General features: G+C 45.5%; 1 protein-coding gene across 3 annotated transcripts in view; it reads left to right on the top strand.

Annotated features, from left to right (window-relative positions):
* The window catches only part of pard3ba (par-3 family cell polarity regulator beta a), a 172,114-nt gene that overhangs the window by 108,014 nt on the left and 39,472 nt on the right, over positions 1 to 24,628 (top strand). For 2 of the 3 annotated variants that reach the window (XM_042324129.1, XM_042324128.1), the window contains exons 16-18: positions 1,423 to 1,467; positions 8,318 to 8,533; positions 11,883 to 12,090. In XM_042324129.1, coding sequence (XP_042180063.1) covers positions 1,423 to 1,467; positions 8,318 to 8,533; positions 11,883 to 12,090 — 469 coding nt within the window. The remainder of the gene's footprint in view (positions 1 to 1,422; positions 1,468 to 8,317; positions 8,534 to 11,882; positions 12,091 to 24,628) is intronic. The other variant, XM_042324130.1, reaches the window with a different exon arrangement.

The raw sequence follows: 24,628 nt of genomic DNA, 5'->3' as shown, positions 1-24,628 counted from the left end.
CACTTTAATAAGGGGGTAGTTTCCCATTTCCAAATGGGGGTTAAGCCCGGGTGAGTCAAGTCTGAGGGTTTATTTTTGCACTAAGCAGAAAGTAATAAGCAATATAAGCTCTGGTGCTTAGCAAATGTTTTCCTACGGGGACTGTAGGGTGCACAAGCAAAACACGGGCTTGCATCTCAAATGGCACCCTATTCCTTAGGAACTTTTTGATCAGGGCGTGTACTTATACATCAAGCTGCCTCATGCTACAAAGCTATTTATTTGTATAGGGAATAGGGTGGCATTTAGGACGCACACATGACTTGTTTAGCGTTTCAGAGGTATCCGACGTTGGTTTAAATGGGCTTAGCCAAGACTGTGGTCCTCCACGCTCACTCTCAAGTCTGTCTTAATGGCTGCACCTGGACCTGTATTTATAAAGCCTTTCAGAGTAGGAGTGCTGATCTAGGATCAGCTTGGCTTTTGAAATCATAAGGAATATAAGGTGGGAACTAAGTCAGCACATCTACTCTGAGACCCGTTTTGAATTCAGACCCAGGAGTTTTTCCCCCTGACGACATGACCTGATCTGACAATCGTTGACTCATGTATATGAACGCACACACGTAAAGAAGAAACAATGTGGTTCGCTGAGCTGTAGTCATAATGATCTCACCAACACCAGCAGCAAATTCCTGTCCCAGCTGCAGAACATTTATTTATCTGTGTGTGTGTGTGTGGGGGTGTGTGTGTGTGTGGGTGGGTGAGAGATTGTTGATGCTGTTCTCCGTCTCTGTAACAATAGAAGCAGATTCATATAACACATTATTTTTAGCTTCGAGCCACACAGCTCACACACACACACACGCCACCACAACCTTTTTGTGGCTACTGTATTTGAGGGAAAATGCAACGCGTGAAGCCAGCAAATATAACAGCCAGTCTAATCCATTGTCCCCTCTGTCACAGCTGCATTTTCTTTCCCTCTCTTTTTTATTTTACTTCTGCTCTCTCGTTTCTCTGCCGGGAGAAAGTTGACCTCATAAAATATGAAAAGGGATTATTTCAGAGAAATTGCGACGTAATGAAAACCTATTATTGTGTCCTGTGGCGCAGTGCCCCTCTGGCAGCTGATGCCGCTCCCTGCCTGCCTCCTCAATCCTGTTGGTGTGGATTAGAGAGAGGGAAAGACTGATGCGGGCGAGAGAGAGGGGGGAAGGTAGGGAAATAGAGGGGGGATGAGGGAGAGTACCCCGTTCTTGCCCTCCCCACCCACCCTCTCTCTCTCTCTCTCTCTCTCTATACCATATCTCTTTCCCTCTCGCTCTTCTGTCCGTGTCTTGCTCCCTCTTTCTCTTTTTCTCCATCTCTGCTCAGAGAAAACAGACAAAGGCTACCCTAATGGTGTTCCAATATTCACTGTGTGTGTTTTCTGTGTTTCAGTGGCTGATGAGAGCAACATGAGATCCCTGGCAGAGCAGAGGCCAGGTAAAGAAACGAGTTCTTCCCTCTATCCGTATCCCCAATACACAACACACCCACACTCTTCAGACACACACAAACACACACCTTTTCAAACAAAGAAGGTGGGTAAACATTGAAAAAATGTATGAAAAATAATCATAATTTTCAGTGTGCTGTTAAACTGACTGCACAACACATTATGACCTGTTCAGAACTCCTCTAATGGTTAAGGAAAGGATTGAGGGAAGGGGAAGCTGATCCTAGATCTGTACTTGGGGGGGGGGGGACTTCCCCCTGGAATGGACAAACTTCAGCGGGGAGATGCTTTGTGTCACTGAACCTGATTTATGTGTTCTCCTTACTCAGCTGCAAGCAGCAGGAAGTGATTTGTTAAGCTACCTCTTTGCTCCGACAGCCCTAGATTGCATTAGACCGGGATGTTCTTAATTTGTCTTCTTTCACTTAAGTGAGAAAGAAGGTGCAGGGATTGAATGAAAGGCTTGTATGCGCGCGCGCGCACACACACAGAAACACACACACCTTAAATCTACCACAGCATAAACTGTTGCCGCATAACGACGACTCTACAAGTCCCACCCCCACAGTAAAGTACCACACTCAGCTTCCCCCCCATATCACTCAAACCTATTTTTACCCATATGATTTCCCTCAAAGGCCATTTCTGATCGGTAGTCACAATCACCCTTATGGGCTATGATAAATAAATATTCATTTTCTACATCAGCCTCTAACTGATGTGGAAGCTAATGCGTATTGACAGGCTGCACTGAGTCCAGTTTGCTGACGGGGCCGTATTTGACGTGGCCCCCGTGCATGATTCTTTAAATGGCCCATGCTTCTTTATAGGCCTTGACATATTTCATTAGTAGGATGGTCTTTAAGAGGGGCTCCGCCTCCGGCTTTAATCTGGCTAAAACCGCTGTGTGTGTGTGCGTGTGTGTGTGCGCAAAGAAACACTAACGCGTAGACACATGCACCTGAGGATTACACATGTGCATGTGTGTGACATAGAAAGAGGGATAGCTCCAGTAATCTTCAGGCCCTCTGAATAGACTAGAGTGTGTGTATCACAGCCAGAGGAGAACATGCTCATTAAGGAGAGGGGGATAAATGGATGTTTGGAGGGAGCCTCTCTCTCTCCATCTCCCCGCTGTGGTCTCTGTCTCCATCTCTCCATCCTCCTCTGGCTGTCCCCCGGCTCTTAACATCTTCCCCTGGCAGCTCTACTCATACACAGGTCTGGGAACGCTTCCAGCGCGCGCACACACACACCACTTAGTAGCCCTGCGCACACACAGCTTCTAACAAATTTTGTCTCAGCTGTTTCAAGCGTTTGGTGCGTGCGTGTTGTGGTGCGTATTGTGGTGCGTGTTGTGGTGCGTGTTGTGGTGTGTTGTGCGTGCGTGTTGTGGTGCGTGCGTGTTGTGGTGCGTGCGTGTTGTGGTGTGTGCGTGTTGTGGTGTGTGCGTGCGTGTTGTGGTGTGTGCGTGTTGTGGTGTTGTGGTGTGTTGTGGTGTGTGTGCGTGTTGTGGTGTGTGTGTGTGTTGTGGTGCGTGTTGTGGTGCGTGTGTGTGCGTGTTGTGGTGTGTGTGTGTGTTGTGGTGTGTGTGTGTGTTGTGGTGTGTGTGCATGTTTAGTTTCTGTTGGAGATGGGGGATATCCACCCACGCTGAAGCCCCGTTAGATGCGGCAAACACTGGCTAGCTTCTGGCCCGCTGGGCAACTGGCAGTGCCCGTTATTTAGTTTTGTCCCCTTCTGCAATTAGACTTGGAAAACATGTAGCTTTCCCCTGCCAACACGGAACCCTGCTTTGTTGTAGTTCGTATGGCTCTCTCTCTCTACCCAGCCCCATTCTCCCTCATCTCACTGTTGTTGATTCAAGTTGAAAGTCACCATGTTGGGCTGATTTGAATTGATGGATCACTCTGTAGCGGGAAGGGCCATCTGTCTGTGTGTCTGTGTGCTCTGCCCACACTACATGCTTTGTGGTCTATCGCAGTGTAGTAGTGCATTTATTAAACCTAGCTTTAACAAATGATACATGTCCCATCTCTAGTCCCTGCCCCCCCTCTCCCCCTCCCATCCCTCCACATGACTAATCCGCTGAAGGTGAGTCTGTAATTATGAAATGGCCTTTTAAGTCTCTGACCATTATTAGAGCCATACTTCTAACTGAGCAAATATGCAGCCATAGGCTCCATCTATACATCTAAACACGATTACTGCCTTCTGCCTGCATCTGTGTCCCGTCCGGGGATGCATTGTTAGTGATTTATCAGAGTGCACTCGGGCAGCACATAAGCTATGATTGGTTGCAACGTTAATTGGAATTAAATTGTGATTGATAGGGACCTTAATTGAACTGTACTTTGATTGGATGGAACTTTTGAGTTAAGTTAATTATTTCACAATAGACAAGGTAGTGGCCACTTACAGTTGAAGTCGGAAGTTTACATACACATTAGCCAAGTACTTTTTCCACAATTCCTGACATTTAATCCTAGTAAAAATTCACTGTCTTAGGTCAGTTCGGAACACCACTTTATTTTAAGAATGTGAAATGTCAGAATAATAGTAGAGAGATTTATTTATTTCAGCTTTTATTTATTTCATCACATTCCCACTGTGTCAGAAGTTTACATACACTCAATTAGTATTTGGTAGCATTGCCTTTAAATTGTTTAACTAGGGTCAAACGTTTCAGGTAGCTTTCCACAATCTTCCCACAATAAGATGGGTGAATTGTGGCCCATTCCTCCTGACAGAGCTGGTGTAACTGAGTCATGTTTGTAGGCCTCCTTGCTCGCACATACTTCTGTTCTGCCCACAAATGTTCTTTGGGGTTGAGGTCCGGGCTTTGCGATGGCCACTCCAATACCATGACTTTGTTGTCCTTAAGCCATTTTGCCACAATGCTTGGGGTCATTGTCCATTTGGAAGACCCATTTGTGACCAAGCTCTAACCTCCTGACTGATGTCTTGAGATGTTGCTTCAATATATCCACATCATTTTCCCATCTCATGATGCCGTCTATTTTGTGAAGTGCACCAGTCCCTCCTGCAGCAAAGCACCCCCACAACATGATGCTGCCACCCCCGTGCTTCACGGTTGGGATGGTGTTCTTCGGCTTGCAAGCCTCCCCCTTTTTCCTCCAAACATAACAATGGTCATTATGGGCAAGCAGTTCTATTTTTGTTTCATCAGACCAGAGGACATTTCTCCAAAAAGTACGATCTTTGTCCCCATGTGCACTTTTTTTATGGCGGTTTTGGAGCAGTGGCTTCTTCCTTACTGAGAGGCCTTTCAGGTTATGTTGATATAGGACCAGTTTTACTGTGGATATAGATACTTTTGTACTTGTTTCCTCCAGCATCTTCACAAGGTCCTTTGCTGTTGTTCTGGGATTGATTTGCGCTTTTCACACCAAAGTACGTTCAATTCAAGGAGACAGAACGCGTCTCCTTCCTATGTGGTATGACGGCTGTGTGGTCCCATGGTGTTTATACTTGCGTACTATTGTTTGTACAGATGAACGTGGTACCTTCAGGCGTTTGGAAATTGCTCCCAAGGATGAACCAGACTTGTGGTCTACAATTCTTTTGGGCTGATTTATTTAGATTTTCCCATGATGTCAAGCAAAGAGGCACTGAGTTTGAAGGTAAATACAATTGACTCTAATGATGTCAGTTAGCCTATCAGAAGCTTCTAAAGCCGTGACACCATTTTCTGTAATTTTCCAAGCTGTTTAAAGGTACAGTCATCTTAGTGTATGTAAACTTCTGACCCACTGGAATTGTGATGCAGTGAATTAAACAATTGTTGAAAAACTATTTTTGTGTCATGCACACAGTAGATGTCCTAACCGACTTGTCAAAACTATAGTTTGTTAACAAGAAATGTGTGGAGTGGTTGAAAAACAAGTTTTAATGACTCCAACCTCAGTGTATGTAAACTTCCGACTTCAACTGTACATGTGCATTGCTTACTGTACCACTCTGAAACCTGTTTGTTTTGTTGTTGCATCTGCCTCTCCTATACATTGCCCTATGAACACTAAGTTATTCTGTTTTCATCGGGTACAGCTCAAATGTCAACACCCAAAGGTTGTGGTATTAAAATAGGTTTGAAGGTGTCCACCCACCCACATTATATACCTTTTCCATTTATTGGAAAGGGGAAAGTCTAGGTTGTTTTACTAGTTTGCATCACAGATGGGAGATGGAAAGGTAAACCTATAATGTCTATCCTTCATGATGATGAGAAGAAGAGCGAGGCTCACACACACACACACACACCCTGACACGGACAGAGGTGTCTCCATGACAACTGACCTTTTTAAATCATCCACTGCAGGGAGAGGCTGCTTAAAACGTGGCATTTCCGTCACCGGTGGCGCCCTTGCTCAGTTGAGCTGCAGAAATGCTCGCTCTCGTCAAAGAGGGGAAATGCTCGCTCTCGTCAAAGAGGGGAAATGCTCGCTCTCGTCAAAGAGGGGAAATGCTCGCTCTCGTCAAAGAGGGGAAATGCTCGCTCTCGTCAAAGAGGGGAAATGCTCGCTCTCGTCAAAGAGGGGAAATGCTCGCTCTCAAAGAGTCAAAGAGGGGAAATGCTCGCTCTCGTCAAAGAGGGGAAATGCTCGCTCTCGTCAAAGAGGGGAAATGCTCGCTCTCGTCAAAGAGGGGAAATGCTCGCTCTCGTCAAAGAGGGGAAATGCTCGCTCTCGTCAAAGAGGGGAAATGCTCGCTCTCGTCAAAGAGGGGAAATGCTCGCTCTCGTCAGAGGGGAAATGCTCACGCTTACAATTGCATCAATATCTCAGGTGCCACCTACTGCCAATGTTCCCTTGAGCAAGTAACTTAACCCCCAAAATTGCTCGTTGGTCGATGCACTGTGGCTGCCCTCTGCTCCAGCCTCTCCAATCTAATGTGTGTTTGTGTATGAATATCGGGGGTTGGATTAAAGCAGAAGACAAATGTCCATCTTCGCGTAGACGAATAAAGTATATATTCTCTTAGTCTCTCTATCCTAGCGCTTGGTGTGTTTCTGCTGTCGGTTTGAAACCCTGTACCTTATAGTGTGCTGCAGTATTCGAGTCGTGAAGCATTCCTGTGTGTGCGTCTATGCTTCTCTGCATCGTACATGTGGTTCTAATGTGTTTTGATTTGTTTAACGCAGGTGTGTTTTGCTAGAGGTAGTTGCATAACATTACTCCTATTGCTCAGTTGTATTCAGATGGGCAGTATTGGTTTGTGTGGGATCCCTTACAGCGTTCCTGTCTTGCGCTGCACTGTCAGAGGATTGCACCGGTCACCAATGATTGTTGACCTGACATGATGAGTGAGTGAATGAACGAACCCACATTGAGCATCTGGTCCACAGCAGGCAGTGATCGTAGTCTAACGTTATTAATTTACATCTACATTCATCCATATATATATATATATCTATCCAGTATAGGTATGTCAAATGGGTGAACGTATGTATGTGTATACATACATACACACACACACAGGTGGTGTTGTGCTTGCAAATGCACACAAGCGTGTACTGCACACACACACACACACACTCTGAGCCCAGCGTTCACTGCTGCAACCCAGCAGCAAGCGGCTTAATTCTATCAGGCTGCTAGCCGGACAGCCACAATTACATTTGTGACACAAATCCTGCTTCTCAAATTGAGCATTTTATTCCTGAACGCATCCGCTCTCTATTTATAACCCCTTATTTCACACAAATCCCACTTCTTCCTCAAAGTCAATTTAGGACTTAAAAGCCACTGCTGCTGCAGCCCTGCTCACTTTCCCTCCTTTCCCCTCGACTATCGCCCACTCTCCAAAAAATCAATTTCAAGAGGAATATTCTCAAGCTTTGAAGACTGAGTCGACAAAAGAGAGTCTAAAATGAGAACATTTTGAGCGTTTGCCTTCTCCGAGAACGTTTTGAAGAATAAATGTCTTGCAAATCCCTGGTGTGAGTTAGAAATAAACACTTAGAAATAGTCACTTTTTCAGTCGGTTTGAAACTATTTTCTGTACCTTTTTTAGCAAAATAGCCAAATGAAGGATTGGGGAACAATTTGGGACTGGCTGTGTGTTTCTCGCCACATCCCCTTTGCTTGTCTGTCTCTGCGGCCTACTTATGCATGCCCTGGTCTGGTGATGGACCTCTGTGACTAACCTACAACACTAGCCATTGGACCGACCTTTTCTCCTTACAGAGGTATACCGTCCTGCAGGCTTTTTGCTCCAACCCTAATTTAGAACACCTACTGCTCTAGCTGCTCACTAGGACCTTTTTGTTGTTTGTTACAGCAGGGTCGAAGCAAAAAACCTGTGTACCCAGTAGCTCCCCATGAAGAGGGTCTGGCCATGTGTTTGACACCTTTTCCGGCATGACCCTTGTTCCTTTTTCTCTTCTGTCTTTATCCGCTCCCTTCTTCGCTCCCTCTGTGTCCTCCCGTTTTAGATTTTTCCTGTTGGTTCTCACCCTCCTCACTTCTCTTTCTCTTCATTAACTGGGATCTTCCTCTTGGAGTCTGTCCTTCATGTGCCTCCTCCTCTTGCTTTCTGTCTCTCCTCCTAACTGTGGCCCGTGCCTGTGTACTCACGGCAGTCCTTTGGCACTCCTCCACTCCCCTTCATCCTCTTCCTTTTGCTTCTACATGAATGCATCCCTCTCTCTCGCCTCGTATCTTTTACACTCCCCAACTCCCCATTTTAAATTCATCCATTTCTCCCCAACCGCTCCTCTTCTCTCCCCCTCTTCCTCTCTTTCCACTTCCCGTCCTCCTTCTCCTTCCTTCTATCCATGCTGACCGGGGGCTCCCTCCCTGTCTCTCCCCTTCTCAGAGTCCTCATCCAGGGGGAGTGACCTGGGTCCCACCTTGGGGCTATGGAAATCCTGCTCCTTGGAGAGTCTCCAGTCGGCCGTGTCGGAGGCCCGGCAGCAGAGCCAGGTGCCCTTCCACCGCCCCAGGCCCCACATGGTGCGGGGGAGGGGCTGCAACCAGAGCTTCCGCACCGCCATCGACAAGTCCTACGATGGGCCCTCGGAGCCGGAGGACGGTAAGGGAAATCACCATCATCGTTAATACAACACTGAGCATGACTATGTTCCCTGGGTCCTATGTTCCCTCAGTTCCCACAGCCCTATGTTCCCTCTCCCCTATGTTTCCTTAGCCCCCTATCTTCTAAACCAGGGGTCGAGGGGGCGGGGTGGACACATACATATTCCAGTTTTTAGTATTTCACTGTCCTGAACTACAATACAATGTATTGTATAATAAAATACAAATACTTTTCTATTCTATTTTTATAGCGGTTCACAATTTTGTGGCCCCAAATTTACTGCATTGGTGTCAGAAGTGTGATGGCACTATGTAGTGTGATAAAAGCATCTGCTAAATGTAAAAAATAGACACTTTCCAAGCACACTGGGTATCATTCTAATTATCCTCATCCCCAAACAAGGCCACATCTCATTACAATACCAAAAACAAGCGTTTGTGCCAATTTTGATTGAAATTGGTCATTGGGTGCAGAGGGAACATATGTGGGGCCGAGGGAACGTCCGTGGGGCCGAGGGAACGTCCGTGGGGCCGAGGGAACGTCCGTGGGGCCGAGGGAACGTCCGAGGGAACGTCCGTGGGGCCGAGGGAACGTCCGAGGGAACGTCCGAGGGAACGTCCGAGGGAACGTCCGAGGGAAGGGCCGAGGGAAGGGCCGAGGGAAGGGCCCGAGGGAAGGGCCCGAGGGAAGGGCCCGAGGGAAGGGCCCGAGGGAAGGGCCCGAGGGAAGGGCCGAGGGAAGGTCCGCGGGAAGGTCCGAGGGAAGGGCCGCGGGAAGGTCCGAGGGAACGGCCGCGGTGCCGAGGGAAGGTCCGTGGGGCAAGTGAATCCAGGTAAAAGCTATGATCCCTTATTGATGTCACTTGTTAAATCCACTTCAATCAGTGTAGATGAGCTTTGATGAGCTTTTTTAAGCTTTGATACAATTGAGACATGGATTGTGTATGTGTGCCATTCAGAAGACGAATGGGCAAGACAAAAGATTTAAGTACCTTTGAATGGGGTATGGTAGTAGGTGCCAGGCGCACTGGTTTGAGTGTGTCAAGAACTGCAGCGCTGCTGGGTTTTTCACTCTCAACAGTTCCCCGTGTGTATCAAGAATGGTCCACTACCCAAAGGACATCCAGCCAACTTGACACAAAGGTGGGATGCTTTGTCGTGAACATGGGCCAGCATTCCTGTTGAACGCTTCTGACACCTTGTAGGGTCCATGCCCTGACGAATGAAGACTTTTCTAGGACAAAAGGATTTGCAACTCAATATTAAAGTGTTCCTAATGTTCTGGACACTCAGTGTATAATTGCCTTTGGACCGATTATTCAGAAATATCCACACATGAGTTGTATAAACTTTGGTTTATCGCTGATATTAATGAGTCATTTAGCCATTGCGTAACTTGCTGACGTTCGCTGCAAAATGCAGAGGTCGCAAAAGGACACACTGTTTCGCGGCTCAATGTATATGTAGTCAGCGTTTCTGGGCAGAGAACTTTTTTTAATCCCACAGCTGCACATTTTTTATATAACATCTTTCATGTGAAGCCAGAGATCTGTCTGTGTGTGTGTGAGCTGTGTGTGTGTGTGTGTGTGACCATCTGAGCATCCAAACTGAACCATAAACCACTAGAATTGCCTCTGACTCATCCTCTGGCCTCACGGAGTGGTTGCCTCAGGCTTCGAGAGGAACCAGTGATTCTGACTACAAGATTGGAGGCAGCACCCCCCCTCTCCCACTTTACCAAAAAGACATCTTGGTGAACCCGGCTGCAGAGTATTGAGTCACTGCAGGGGGGATGGGGGATGTATATGAGTGTGTGTTTGTCTGCCTGTCTACTTCATTGTGTGTATGGCATCTGTGTCGACTTTAAGGCTGTCCCGGCTAAAAAAAAATCTTTTTTTTACCAAGAGTCGTCCTGTTTTTTAAATGTGTAAACGTATTTTTCCATATATAGACACACACCCAATGTGTTTGAACAAAAGCAACTACATATGCACTGAGCTTGTCTGATGCTTTAAGCACACTGTTTGATTAAATAATTAAGACACACAAATGACTTGAGAAAGACCCCGATGGTCACACTGTTAAAAGAATGACAGCGAGTGCCTGTGTGACTGGCATACGTTGTCTCGCTCTCCTCCCTACTACAGTGTGAAGGCTCCAGAGCACAGCAAGTGTTTATTGCACTGTGTTAGCTGCAACATCATTTCAGCCATTTAGTTTATTACTTGTTTCTGACTGAAAAGTTATGTTACCGAAATCCCTAATTTGTTGAGTAAAAACATTCCCTATTCCCTCAACCATTGCTCTCTTTACTTGACACATGTAAGCATCATAAGTATGTGGCCAATAGGGCCTGACCTATAGCCTTACATAATCACAGCAATAAATTGGTTTGAACAATCTCTGAACACACTAACACGTGACAGAAAAATGGAGGCGGAGGACGTGAAAAAGAAACTCGGAAACGGGTGAATGTTTACTGTTTGCTCAGGAGGGAAAGGGGAAGTCCGATATGTGGAAGACATTTGACTTAGTTGTGGAAACTACTGGAAAGCCAGGAAAAAGGAGGGCATAGGAGCAAGCGCTGCGTGAGTATTATGTCTGCCAAACAGTTGCTGTTAGATTACAATATTATATATTCTTCTGACCATTTGGAACAGTGTAAACAACACTAAATATGTAAGTGTACCAGAGTCTGTGCTAATTACAGAAAACTAAAAACAGTTGAATGCATTGGTGAACTGCGCTTTATTTATTGTTTAGGCTAATTATTCAGAGTTCCCTTTATTACATTTTTAAACTAAAATGCTTGATTGCATTTCAAAGTATGACCGTCTCGTATGCTGTGTGATGGCATGAACGAATGAATGAATGAGTAATAAATACAATATATTGAAATATAGGCCTAAATAAGTTATGGTATTAAGACTAAACTGGATGTGCTCTTAAGCCTACAGCTCCATGGTGTTTACTATACAAAGCCTACTAATGATAACGACATTGCTTATTATTATAATGACAGTGACCGTATCCAACGCAGGAGAAAGCGCATTTGTTATAAAAGAATATTAGATTCATTAGTGTTGCATTATTATTCTTTACATAATATAACCATATACAATTGTATATCTTAGAGAGATGGACTGTGCCCTCCCCGTGGCCTCCGCAATGGATAAGTCCACTGAGAGAGGCACGAAACAGACACCATGACATTTTTTTTCTTCTTGCGAATGCTCGACTAAAGAAATCTTGGTCGACCATCACTCTTATTGACCAAACAATCGTCCAGTCGACGAAATGGGGTCAGCCCTAGTTGACCTTTTTAACCTTTGCTACCTCCCTCTCAGATGACCTGTCAGAGCAGAGCTCAGGCCGAGACACACCCGTCAGTGGCTCATCCCGCCAGGACCAGATTGAATCAGAGGCAGGGAAGAAGAAGAAGAAGACCAAAGGGAAGAAGAAAGAGAAGAAAAGCAAAGAAAAAGTGAAGAAGAAAACCGAGGATTCTGAGGACCAGGAGAAAAAGGCCAAGAAAAAAGGATTTGGGCTCTTAAGGTAGGCAACCATTTACAATTTTACAATTCCGGAATTTAGCAGATGCTCTTATCCAGAGCATAGATTTTTGTACTGGTCCCCTGTGGGAATCAAGCCCACAACCCTCGCGTTGCAAGCTCCTTGATCTTCCAACTGAGCCACACAGGATCAATGTTTCCACTCTTTACGTTTCATAATATGTATCTCTGAATTCTAGTTCCACTCTTGCCTCTTTTAGCACTCCCCTTTTCCAACTGTTCAGGTCATTCAACCACTGCTTTTTCCAGTATGACTTACCCAATGATTTCACCATCCCAATAAGCACCTAACACACATCTCACAATTTCTTTCACTAGTACAGGGCATTCCAAACCTGTTCCTAGAGAACTACCCTCCTGTAGGTTTTCACTGTAAACTCAGTTGTAAACTAACCTGGTTCAGGTTATCAACTAGCTAATTATTAGAATCAGGTGTGCTGGACTAGGATTGGAGAGAGAACATACAGGAAGGTAGCTCTCCAGGAATAGGGTTGGAGAGCCCTGCACTAGTTCTAAGCTAAGAATGATCTTGCTGAGATTTAGGGTAAATGTGGTACTGTATAGTAAAAAGATGGTTATCGATCTAGTCTTGTTATTACACCGTAGAAGTTCAAACATTTGTCATTCGATTGCGATGCGATCAGTGTCTATCGATTTTAGGCCCTCGGATAAGAATCCAATCGTCCAGCATGTCAGTGGTAATGGTGGGGAGATGTACACAGTTAACATCTGGCTTGGTAGCAGGATGGACACACACACACACACAACCTTTTACTTGGTTGGTTTCTGGGAGGGTTGTTGGTTGCAGGTGGGAGATGGAGAGGTCACAGGACAGGGCTGTTATTGGACCTCTTATCACACACGCGCACAGATATGCATGCACACACATGCACACGCGTATGAATGCACGCACATTGGCACAGTGTGCATACAAACAATTACAGGAAAGGGCTGTTGAAATCCAATTAGTAGTTACGATCCTGTCTCATTGCTGGAACTCCCCAACGGACTCGGGAGAGGCGATGGTCGAGAGTCATGCATCTTAACTGCTTCTTAACACACTGCTCGCTTAGCCCGGGAGCCAGCCACACCAATGGGTCGAAAGAAACAGTCCAACTGAAAACCGAAGTCAACGTGCCCGCCACAAGGAGTCGCTAGAGCACGATGAGACAAGGCAATCCCCCCCCCCTGCCAAACCCTCCACTAACCCGGACGCTATGCGTCGTCCCATGGGGCTCCCGGGCTGTAGTGGCGCCTCAGAACTCCGATGCAGTGCTTTAGTCCTCGGCGCCACTCGGGAGGCCCTTCACACAGACTTACAAGTGTACACACACACACATCCATACTCACACACTCACGCACTAACCACACTCACACTTTCTCTCACTCTCACTTACACTCACCACACACACACTCCATCACACACTTTCTCGCTCTCCAGCTTGTTCGAGACATAGCCTAGTGCGCTCTCTGACTACTTACTGGGTTGAAGGCTTTAGCCAGGACATTCTTGAACCGTTTGACTGAATCAAAATTCCGGGAAACATTTATATTGCAATTCAACATCCAGCCAAGTGCAGCCTTAAGCGCAGAGTGCAGCTGGAGCACAAGTGGAGGGCAAGACACTTAAACGCTCCCAGATTTCCCACCAAACACAGGCTCGGTTCACTCTGGCCTGATGATTGCATGTGAACTATGACTTAATTAGCTGGAATACGGCGCCCAAGTCTCTATATATGGCACTACTTTTGACCAGGGCCCATAGGGCTGTGGTCAAAAGGAGTGCACTATATCGGGAACCGGGTGCCATTAGAAACACATCCAATCTAATTGTAGATCACAAATGTTGTTTTACTCTGAAGGCAGTATTTCAAACTGGGAAAAATGAAAAGACCCGTGAATCCAATTCCCCTCTGATCGAAAGCGTGTAGCGGGACCGTTGTATTTTTCTCATGGCCGTTATTGTTTTTATGCATGTACTGTATTATTTTTGGGGTGGCCAGATCCTTTGTTTGTGTAGGCAGGACTTCCACAATCCATTGTGTTATTTGGATTTATTTGGACTCAACAGGGCTATTCTGAAATCAAAATACTGACAGTGCCAATATTAGCTGGATTATTGCATGTTTCTCTTTATATTGCTCTTTCTTTGTCCTGAGTTTCTTTATTTCGCTCTCTCCCTCTTTTTGTTCCCTTTTCCTTTTAATTTCATTTGTTCTCTCATTCCGAGAGGACAACAGTATGGTCTCTGCTTTCACAAAATCTAGTCAATACTTCCATCGCAGCTGCACTGCCACCTGCACTGCTCCTTGCTGAGCATCCACGCACTCCTACACACTTCATATTCATACCCCTCCCCCAACCATAAAGACAGTCTTCGATGTGAGATGACTTGTTGTCCCTTCGGTACCTACAATAGTAGAGATTGAAGTGTCCTTGCTGAGCGAACCGCCTGAGGGAGTTTCGGCATTGACAGGCCTTTTGAAGATCAGCCACATTACTCGTCAGCCACGTGAGACTCCTCACCGTGTGCATACATATACAGTACACTCTCTCATAGGCTCTTATGAAAGATGTGTACGGTATGTTCAGTAGACTAGTGTGGCAGCTTTTTCAAAGTGCCGGTGGGAGCCTAGAAATGACTACATATTCTCATGGGTATATGTGCAAGATGTCTACATTTTCTGTATGTTGAGGTGTCTCAATGGTCCTGTCAACACGAGCCTGCCTGTTTTGAGGTCCTCTTCCTGACTGTAGCCGGCTGGCCGGGCCCGAATACCCAACCCGTAATTGTGTTCTCAATAGTAGGCTGATTGGGTATGCAAAAATAGGAAGTTTTATAGTAAGTGACATTTATATATATACATACACATACCTATATAGACATACATACTTTTTTAAAGAATATACCTTTATTATTATTCCGCCTCAAACCCTACCACCAATCCCCCAAATGAACTAAACTAATAAACACTTCGGCTTTTACCTTCAATTTATACATCTTATACACATTTTACATACACAGTCTATTTTACAATAGTTATTTTTTGTCTGTTTTTAGTCCTCCCTCTATTTCTGATGTCCATCTAGTTTGATTTCTATTTGGAACTGTGCTATTTCACTAAAGTTCTGAACATATATACATTTTACAGACCAGGTATGTTCTACATGTTTTATCTTGCTATTAGTCCCACCCTTCAGCTCCATTCAACCTCTCCCATCTATCTCTCAACATCATCCAGTTTGGATTTCTATTTGCCATATATTTTTCGACTGTGCTGTGATGCTTCACAAACGACTTGAACCTTCCTATTCTCATGGATTATAAATAAACATTTTTGCTCAAATAATTATTATATTATTGATTGATTGACTATGTCTTTTCAAATCACCCAGTATTGCTGTCTGCAGCGTTAGTTCTAGGCAAATGTTGCAATTCTTCAGCCATTCCTGGACCTGTGACCAAAAACGAGCTGGACAATGGACAATACCAAAATAAATGATCTAATGTCTCTGCCTCCTCACAGCAGAATCTGCAGAGCCGGGAAGATTGTATCCCCCATATATATAACATTCTATTAGTTGCAAGAATTCTGTATAGTAATATACATTTTTTTAAATTTGCATCCGGCGTTGGTTCGTGGTTCAACTTTGCAATCATTGGTTTTTGTTTGGCTTCCATATTAAAGTAAAAAATCGGAGTCTCCGTCTCTTTGTGTTACCAAGGAATTACCCATAAGGAGACTCGTTGTGCCAAAAGGAATGAATGGCACCAGACCTCCACAATTGCGCATCAGTGGACACATTCTCAGTATGGGTGAGTCTAGTATGATGATATTTGTTGTACCCAACCCGTCATTTTATGTGGTATTATAAGTACACAGTATGTTGTTTAGTAAGTAGTAGTAAAGACCGATTCCGGACACGGCCTGTGTGTGTGTGTATCCGTACATTTGTCTGTGTATTTGTATGGCTGTTTGTTAGTTGTATTTACTTGTCTGCCTGATCATAGTTCCATAACAGGCACTTTCCTGTGAGCTGTGTGTGTGCGTGTCCTTATACATTTGTGTGCCTGGTCTTTCTATCCCATACTGTTTCCTCTCTCTCCGTCACCCTCCCCTCCCCACCTCTTCTGCCCGTCACTCCGGCTCAGAGTGGCTGTCACTAAGGCCTTCAGTGTGACAGACAGACAGGACACGGCCGTCCCCACTGCTATTGCCAATTTGGGGACATGAAAGCCTTGCGCGCTGATCCGCTGTTTACAAATCCCCCTCCGCTCGCGTCGATCCTCTCTTTCTCTCCCTCTTCCCGGGGACGGATGAAATCCGACAGGGAACCAAGCCAATTAGCGTGGCCAGTTTCCATCATTTCCATCAAAAAGCCCAGTATGTGGTTGTGTTGTCCTAAAGGATGGGCGCCATAGACTTACCACACCCTCCTCAGACCCCCCCCGTATATGGCATGCATCCCGATTTGCCACCCTTCTCCCGAAGTGTCCACTTGCCCTTTTTCCATCGTGGATTTGACAATTGTGGAAAACTCCCTTCGGCCAATGCTTACACCAATCCAATGCTTTTAAATCCATGACAGAGTGTGTGCAAGGGCACACTTTGGGTGAATTGAGACTAGTTCTTGTAAGTGGACGAGAGTGATGCTGGAGTTGTAGGACGTGTTTAGATGTGTTTGCGTGTCGGTGACATTAAGGTGTGACGAGCTGAAGCTGAGATGTTTTTCTTAACCGTAATGTTGTTAGCGAAGTTTGTCATGGTTTGTCACGTCATGGGTTGACCTTATTGACGCTTTGAAGGCCGGTGGCTTTTTGTCCTCACAGGAGGGGATTTGTTGACCTTGAAAACATGTCAAGTTGTCTTGGAGATGTTTTTGTCTGTATGTTTTTTTTTGTGCGTCTGTTTGCAGGTTGTATTTACACTCAAGTTTGTCTCACCACTCATCCTGTGGGTAAAGGATTTACTATAACTATAATCTTTGAGTACTTAGGGCAGTAGTTCTCATTCCATAGTTTTTTTTTTTTTTTTTCAGATTTATGGAATGTTAATTTAAAAACCAGTCCAATGTCCACCAGCCAAATTGCCTCCTCCCTGAGAATGTTTGTCGTTCTGAGGCACGGCGCATACTGTATCCTATACCTCTGACATGGCGCAATTCTAATTTCTAACTTTCCTATGGACGTCAACAGAGGGTCGCGCTATCGAGGTGCACAGCCCGAGAAAAACAAATGAGATGTATGTTTTGCCTCATGTTGGACTGCTTCCTGAAATGATTTGGTCATTTACTTGTTGCTGTGGTGACCTGTCAATCAAGCATTAGAGGGATTTTGGAAGAAGAACAAAAAAACAGCGGAAGAAAGGAAAATCCCCATGCATATATATCAGCTACTAAACAGGCAGGCTTCTTCTTTCCTGTAGAGCGTAGCTCCCTTAGTAGAGCGTAGCTCCCTTAGTAGGGCGTAGCTCCCTTAGTAGGGCGTAGCTCCCTTAGTAGGGCGTAGCTCCCTTAGTAGGGCGTAGCTCCCTTAGTAGGGCGTAGCTCCCTTAGTAGGGCGTAGCTCCCTTAGTAGGGCGTAGCTCCCTTAGTAGGGCGTAGCTCCCTTAGTACAACACCATTTGTCTATGTCAAGAGGTTTGGACCTCTTGGGGTAATGGCTTGGGCTTTGGCCTGACAAAACAAAGGGCGGTGGGTTCAAGTCCTTTTAGGTCTAATCCTGGATTCGGTGCAATATATATGCATGTACGATGATGGATAACAAGACAAATGGCTTCAGGATAAGTATATATGGATGTCTGGATATTCCAGACATATCAATATGGCTAGACGAAAACACCCGTCAACCTCAGACGACGGATGCTCATCATCGACCAATGAAAGCAGCTCATTGAGCCATCGGGGAGTTGTCTCCTAGTTATCTGATCTCCAGCACTTCAGGTCCTTCACTTATCTGGCTGAGTTTGACGTTGCAGGCGAGTCGAGACTGACTGATCTACGAGTCTCCTTGCATCATAAATAACTACTCAATATTATTTGTAGATCGGTCACAATTCACCCATGATGCATCACGGTTTTGATTCTGTTAAGCATGGCCTATGTCTTCATGGAGGCTGATCCACCAATGAAAGAAGCTCATTAAGACCTCTTCAACCAATGTAAGAAGCCCGTTGACCTATCAGGAAGTTGTCTCCTGGTCATCTGATCCACAGACCTTCATCCAGCAACATGGAGGCTCATCGACCAATGGAAAAAAAGCCGATTGAGCCATCAAGAAGTTGTCACCTTTTACTGGTCATCTGATCTCATTGCTTCAGGTCATTCACTCTATCTTCATCCAGCAGCAAAGGATGCCAGGAAGCGATTACACCTCTTCCAATGGCCGCCATCCCGTCATCAAGCTCAATGTGATCGATGGGCTTCCTCTGCCATTAGGTGTCTGCCGGCCATCTGTCCGTCCCAGGCTGTGTGTGTGAGACATTCCTCCCTCACAGGAAAAGATTAAGTGGCTCTTATGAGGTCTAAGGAGAAGGGCAGGAGTGGTCACAGCACGTTAACCTCTAAACCTGCCCTTTTCATGGGGTAGGAATGCTGTCTGCAGGGGGGAGTTGGGGATATGGAGGGTCACACTTCTTTCTTCTCTCATTTTCTTCCTTGGACTACTTGTTTTGAAATCAAAGTGCAGTGCAATTATTGGCTGGCCAATGGTGCCTCTTTCTCTCGCTCTCTCTTTTCCCTTTCTCTGTCACACACATTCTCTCTTTCCTCCCCCTCTGTCTTTCATTACACCTGCTCACTGCTTGTTCGGGTCTATGTCATTGTTCTGGTGTGTCTGAATCCTCAACACCTTTAGTAGTCTGGATGGAGTCCTTCTAACTGGGACCTTTTGATCAGTCACTCTCATCCAATGGTATCTCTTCATCCCGGATTCTGTGTGCTGTCCTGGACTCAATGACTGGCACAAACAGTGCTCGGATAAACACACACACACACATGAGCACATTCGCGCACACACACACAGATGTGCACACACAAACGCATGTACACACACAGATGCTCACTCACAAACACACATAGTCACTCACTTGCACACACACACACACCAAAGATCACTCTCTCCCTCCCAAATGAGTGAAAGTAAGACGTGTAACTGACTCGTTAAATATTCATTTGTTTTTGACAGAAGTGGGGGGAAAAGGAGACTAGACAAATTGCCTGGAGCTAGTGCTTTGTGCATGAATCATTAAAATATGCCAGAAATCAGAAAAACAAACAACTAAAATAAAGCCCATATTTCACGTGCCGCCCTTGGGTGACAGATGCATCTCTCACTCTGTGGCCGTCAGAGAGGGAGCGCCACCCTCCCTCTCTCCTCTCATTCCTCTCTCGGGCTAAGCAGTCTGATTGACATGGCATTACACCCGGGACTGGCCAGACCCTGTTTAAAGATACACACACACACACACACACACACACACACACTTTCACTTTTCTCACACACACACACACACACACACACACACCTTTCACTTTTCTCACACACACACACACACACACACACACACACACACACACACACACACCTTTCACTTTTCTCACACACACACCATACACCTTTCACTTCACACGTACACACTCTTCCCACATTAATGAAGACACTCCTGAGAACATTATCTATCACACCAGTCAGACCTCACACCCCGAAAATATCTTTCTCCGTCTCGTCTCACTCAACTCACTATCTGCTTACTTCCCTGGTTCTTCGTCCATTCCCTATTCTCTTCATACTTTGTGTTGTTTTCATTATTTTTACGTGTGCATCGGAGGCTCCTGTTTGTCTAGATTTGGTCTGGGCGTGCTATTGGATGTCCATGCAGCCGGATGTGTTGCGGGCGCACGCAGTGTGCGTGTGCTTGCATGCATATGGCATCCAGCGAGAAACTGATAAATCAATAACAACACGGTACATTATTGGCCTACAGCTGAACTAATCGTCGTTTCACTCGAAGCTCCCTTCAACACCGTCTTTATTGCTCGACAGCAGTGGCGGTTCTAACGGCAATAGATTCATCTGGGAGGGTGGTTTTGATCTATTTGGTCGTATAACTCTTAATACGAAGTGTTAATGGGAGGTGATTTAGCCCAAATTGCCGCCGCCTGCTGCAGTATGCATATGGAGAGAAATAAGATAAATAGATTTAATTATGCCCAGTGGGAATAATGAGAGACGAGAGACTCTTGTTTTAATTATTGAAGGGGGGGGGGGCGTAGCTTTCTGCTGCCAGGAAGGAGCTGTGATTAGCTTCTCACGCTGTCAATCGGGGGAAGAAGAAGGTCGAGAGGGGTATAGTGAGGAAGTGTGTGGAGGGTGGCTGAGTTCTGTGTGCTTGTCTGTGTTTCCGAATGGAAGAAGAAAAAAAACACAAATGAGAGTGATATGACCCCCTGCTTTTAGAAGGAGCGTTTTTAATTCTTTCTCAACATACTTGTACACATCGAGCTTCTTAACTGTCCTCTGCGTGATGTACACTACTGCAGTATTCCAGTGTTCTGTACCAGAAAACACCAAAGAGCCCCTGTTACATCACACCTCTTTATGTTGTTTTTAATTGAACTCATCCCTACTTGTCTCTCTGGCTTCCAAAACTTCCAACTCCACCGAGGTACCGGTAGAAAATACACACAGCAATCTAATTACCGTGATAACATTTATAGGCTGTGAGATGAAGTGTTCCCTCTATCTCTCTCACTGCCTCTGGAAGCCTCACTGTTCTCTCTATTTCTAAGCTCCAGCCGTGCCACACTTTCATGGGAGCTTTGGCTTATCCCTCCCCCTCTCTCTCTTTCTTTCTCATTTTCTCTCTCTCTCCCTCATTCTCTTGTTCATTCTCCATTTGCTCTCTTTCTCTCTCTCTCTCTCTCTCTCTTCTCTGTCTCCTATCTCTCTCTCTCGTTGTCGTTCTCACTCTTTCTCTCTCTCTCTTCTCTGTCTCCTATCTCTCTCTTGTTGTCGTTGTCGCTCTTTCTCTCTCTTTCTCTCTCTTTCTCTCTCTTTCTCCCTCTCTCTCTGTCTCTCTCTCTCTGTCTCTCTCTCTCTGTCTCTCTGTCTCTCTGTCTCTCTGTCTCTCTGTCTCTCTGTCTCTCTCTCTCTCTGTCTCTCTCTCTGTCTCTCTGTCTCTCTCTCTCTCTCTCTCTGTCTCTCTCTCTCTCTCTCTCTCTCTCTCTCTCTCTCTCTCTCTCTCTCTCTCTCTCTCTCTCTCTCTCTCTCTCTCTCTCTCTCTCTCTCTCTCTCTCTCAGCTTGTTATTTTGGTACTCAAAGGCAGATGCACATTTTGCAAGGCATTATCCCCGCTTCTTTATGGGTGATCAACTCCTCATCCTCTGGAATGGGTATATCATCATATGTGTATTTCTGTCTCTCTCTTTCGTGTGTGTGTGCTTCAGCTGGCCTAAAAGGTCAGGCCTACCCACCTGGAACAGTGTATGTGTGTGCATGAAACTGGAAGTGTGCGTGTGTCCGCAGTGTGTGTACACATGCTTGCATGCGTATTGCATATGTAACACCAGACGCACTGCGGGCACATCTCAGCTGTTAGACCTCAATCAATTCCATCATAGATGACAGGCGTCGTCAATGAACTCCCCTGACAGACCCGACAGACAGACAGTAAAACGGTCTCCTGACACCATCACTCTTGCCGACTGAATAGCTGTTTAGATAGTCGTTAGCGCTTCACCGGTAACCAGTTTCCCACTGGCCCCATCCAACAGCGCTGATGGAAGCCTATTTATTTACCACTCCCTGCTCTCTGCTTGTTGTCACATGGTAAAAAAATAAAACCAGCTTCATTTCCTGAGCTGCCAACCACGGATGATAATGGAGGAAATGAGTCTAGCACACATACTGGTAAATAGGCTACAGTATGTTTCCTTACTCTGTCTATTTCCCTCTGTCTCCGTCTCTGTTTCTCTCTCTTTTTCCCTCCCTCCCTCCCTCCCTCCCCAGGGAGCCTATTCCACAGGTCGCAGGGCAATTACATCACCCAGGCTGTCTGTGATCTCACTGTGTTTTGAACCTCATTAGAAAGAAGACACAATCCTTTTCTTTTCCTCTTCCCCTCCTTCTCTCACCCACTTCCTCAGAATGTCATGTAATGAGCATGGAGAAGCTTCTGGAAGCGGTGATTAAGATGATGAGGCAAGCGCCTTCCAAAAAAGCTGATTTTCACTGGGACTCAACCGGACAGTCTTTTGTCTTGTCATACTTGGACATTTTGGGGATATTGGTTCTAGTTTCTTCATTTCCTCTCACAAGAGGGTGTCACTGTCGTAGACCCAAGAGCCATTCTGGTGATTCTGGCACACCGGCAGAGGCAGACTAATGATGAGAGCGCTCTGCTACTAATGGTTCCGTTTGGCCCCTTGTGACAGTAGGATCACATTAAACCGCGACACCAATGACCCAGTAACCCAGAGCATCCATCTTACACCATTATGAGAAAGTAATGCAGCCAGTGCTATGATGTAGGTGTTGTGTGTTTTTAAATGAGATCTCCCACTCTTTGTACGGCTGTGTGTGGCTCCCAGAGAGCTTTCCCACACAGAGTGGTGTCTCGGCATCAAACGAGAACGGGAAACGACAATGAGAAATGACATCCGCATTTCTGAACGAACATGATTTCTAAGGACAAAGTTACACAGCGAGATTGTTCGGAGGTGGATTCTGTCTCGCTCGATGCGTTTTTGTTGTCGTTGTCTTATCGCAAATCAGACTTCAAGTCTGACCACCAATTCAGATCTCCACACCACCTGATTGTCTTGGGAAAAGAAATGCTGAGGGAAGGGTAGAGGGAGAGATTAGCGAAATGAAGGAGTGAAATGATGATGGAGGGGAAATGGGTTTGTACCTTCCCCACGGCAGGTACATACACTGAGTGTACAAAACATCAGGAACATGCTCTTTCCTTGACCAGGTGAAACTATGATCCCTTATTGATGTTACTTGTTAAATCCACTTCAATCAGTCTAGATGAAGGGTAGAAGACCGGTTAAAGAAGGATTTTTAGGCTTTGATGCACAGATTGTGTATGTGTGCCATTCAGAGGGGGAATCGACGATTCAAAAGATTTACGTGTCTTTGAACAGGGTATGGTAGTAGGTGCCAGGCACACCGGTTTGTGTCAAAAACCGCAATGCGGCTGGATAGGCTTGGGCGGTATACTGTATACCGGGGTATTTGGGAAAGGACACGGGATGGTTTTCAATACCTTCAAAAAAATATTGATTTGAAGTTTTTCAATACATTTTAAATTAGTACTTGCCGTCAACTTGTGCACCTGCCACATCATTTTACATTATGAAGCTTGTCGTAGTTCCTCAGAACAGTTCCGCCAGTTACGTGTTTGTATGCAATTCACTACTAAATGTTTGCCATCAGATATTTTATAATGGCTTTCTGCAATCTGGTTTTCTCCCATTTGCTCCATGTACCCATGCTGCTCTTCCTTTCAGGAAATAATGAATCACAGGTGTTCATTTGCACAATTTCTCTTGTTAACTTAAGCTTGAAAAGGTCTACACATTCAGTAGCTACTAGCTGTGCTTGTATAACTTTATGAGCTGGATTTGCCTGTGTTTGCAATTGCTTTGTTCGTTTTCTCTCATTAGCATTTAGCTAACAGCGTCGATGTGATTTCGCTATTCGATTTTTCACATTTTGTTAGCATTCTGGTCATAGAAGCTCAAAAGGCTTTTCTTGTGATTTTAGTGCCCCCTTGTGTGCTATGCCAGTAATACTGTAAAACCTGGAATTAGAGAAGGACGGTAATGATGGTATGAAAATCTGCAGTTTCCCGTGTGATATGAAACGCTCGACAGTTTCCCCATGTGTCTCAAGAATGGTCCACCAGCCAAAGGCCATCCAGCCAACTCACCACAACTGTGGGAAGCATTGGAGTCGACATGGGCAAGAATCCCTGTCGGATGCAATCGACACCTTGCAGAGTTCATGCCCAGACGAATTGAGGCTGTTCTGAAGGGAAAAGGTGGCGGGTCTAAATATTAGAAAGTGGTTCTTAATGTTTTGTTCACTCAGCGTCTATCTAATTGTGAGTCTCTCTCTCTCAAACAGACAGTAGAAGTGAGAGATGCTCTAATTTATGTACACATAATGATCAGGCCAGCTGTCGGCTTCCATCACACACGCACTACTGTGTGAAAGAGAGGGACGAGCTCACTTCTCTCATGGAGGGCCAGACTGCCAGTGTCATTGAAGTGTCTGTGAAATAGATACTACTGCCAGCACCATGCTAAGAATGGGCAATCATTTCACCCATTCATATTACTGTTCTTCTGACAGTGATTCGGTGTCTGCAGGTTGTACGGGAAGCAATGATAGGCTATTTGGGCTTGAAGAAGTGTTTGAAGAAGTGTTATCAAGTATCTTAGAGTAGTTTGCTGATCGAGGATCAGGTCCTCCCTGTCTATAATTTTAAAAGGCCAAGCTGACGCTTGAAAA

The sequence above is a fragment of the Oncorhynchus tshawytscha genome, linkage group LG07 (genome assembly GCF_018296145.1).
Source record: "Oncorhynchus tshawytscha isolate Ot180627B linkage group LG07, Otsh_v2.0, whole genome shotgun sequence".
Classification (NCBI taxonomy): Eukaryota; Metazoa; Chordata; class Actinopteri; order Salmoniformes; family Salmonidae; genus Oncorhynchus; species Oncorhynchus tshawytscha.
Note: the sequence above shows the minus strand (reverse complement) of the source record. Positions and strands in the feature narration are given on the sequence as shown.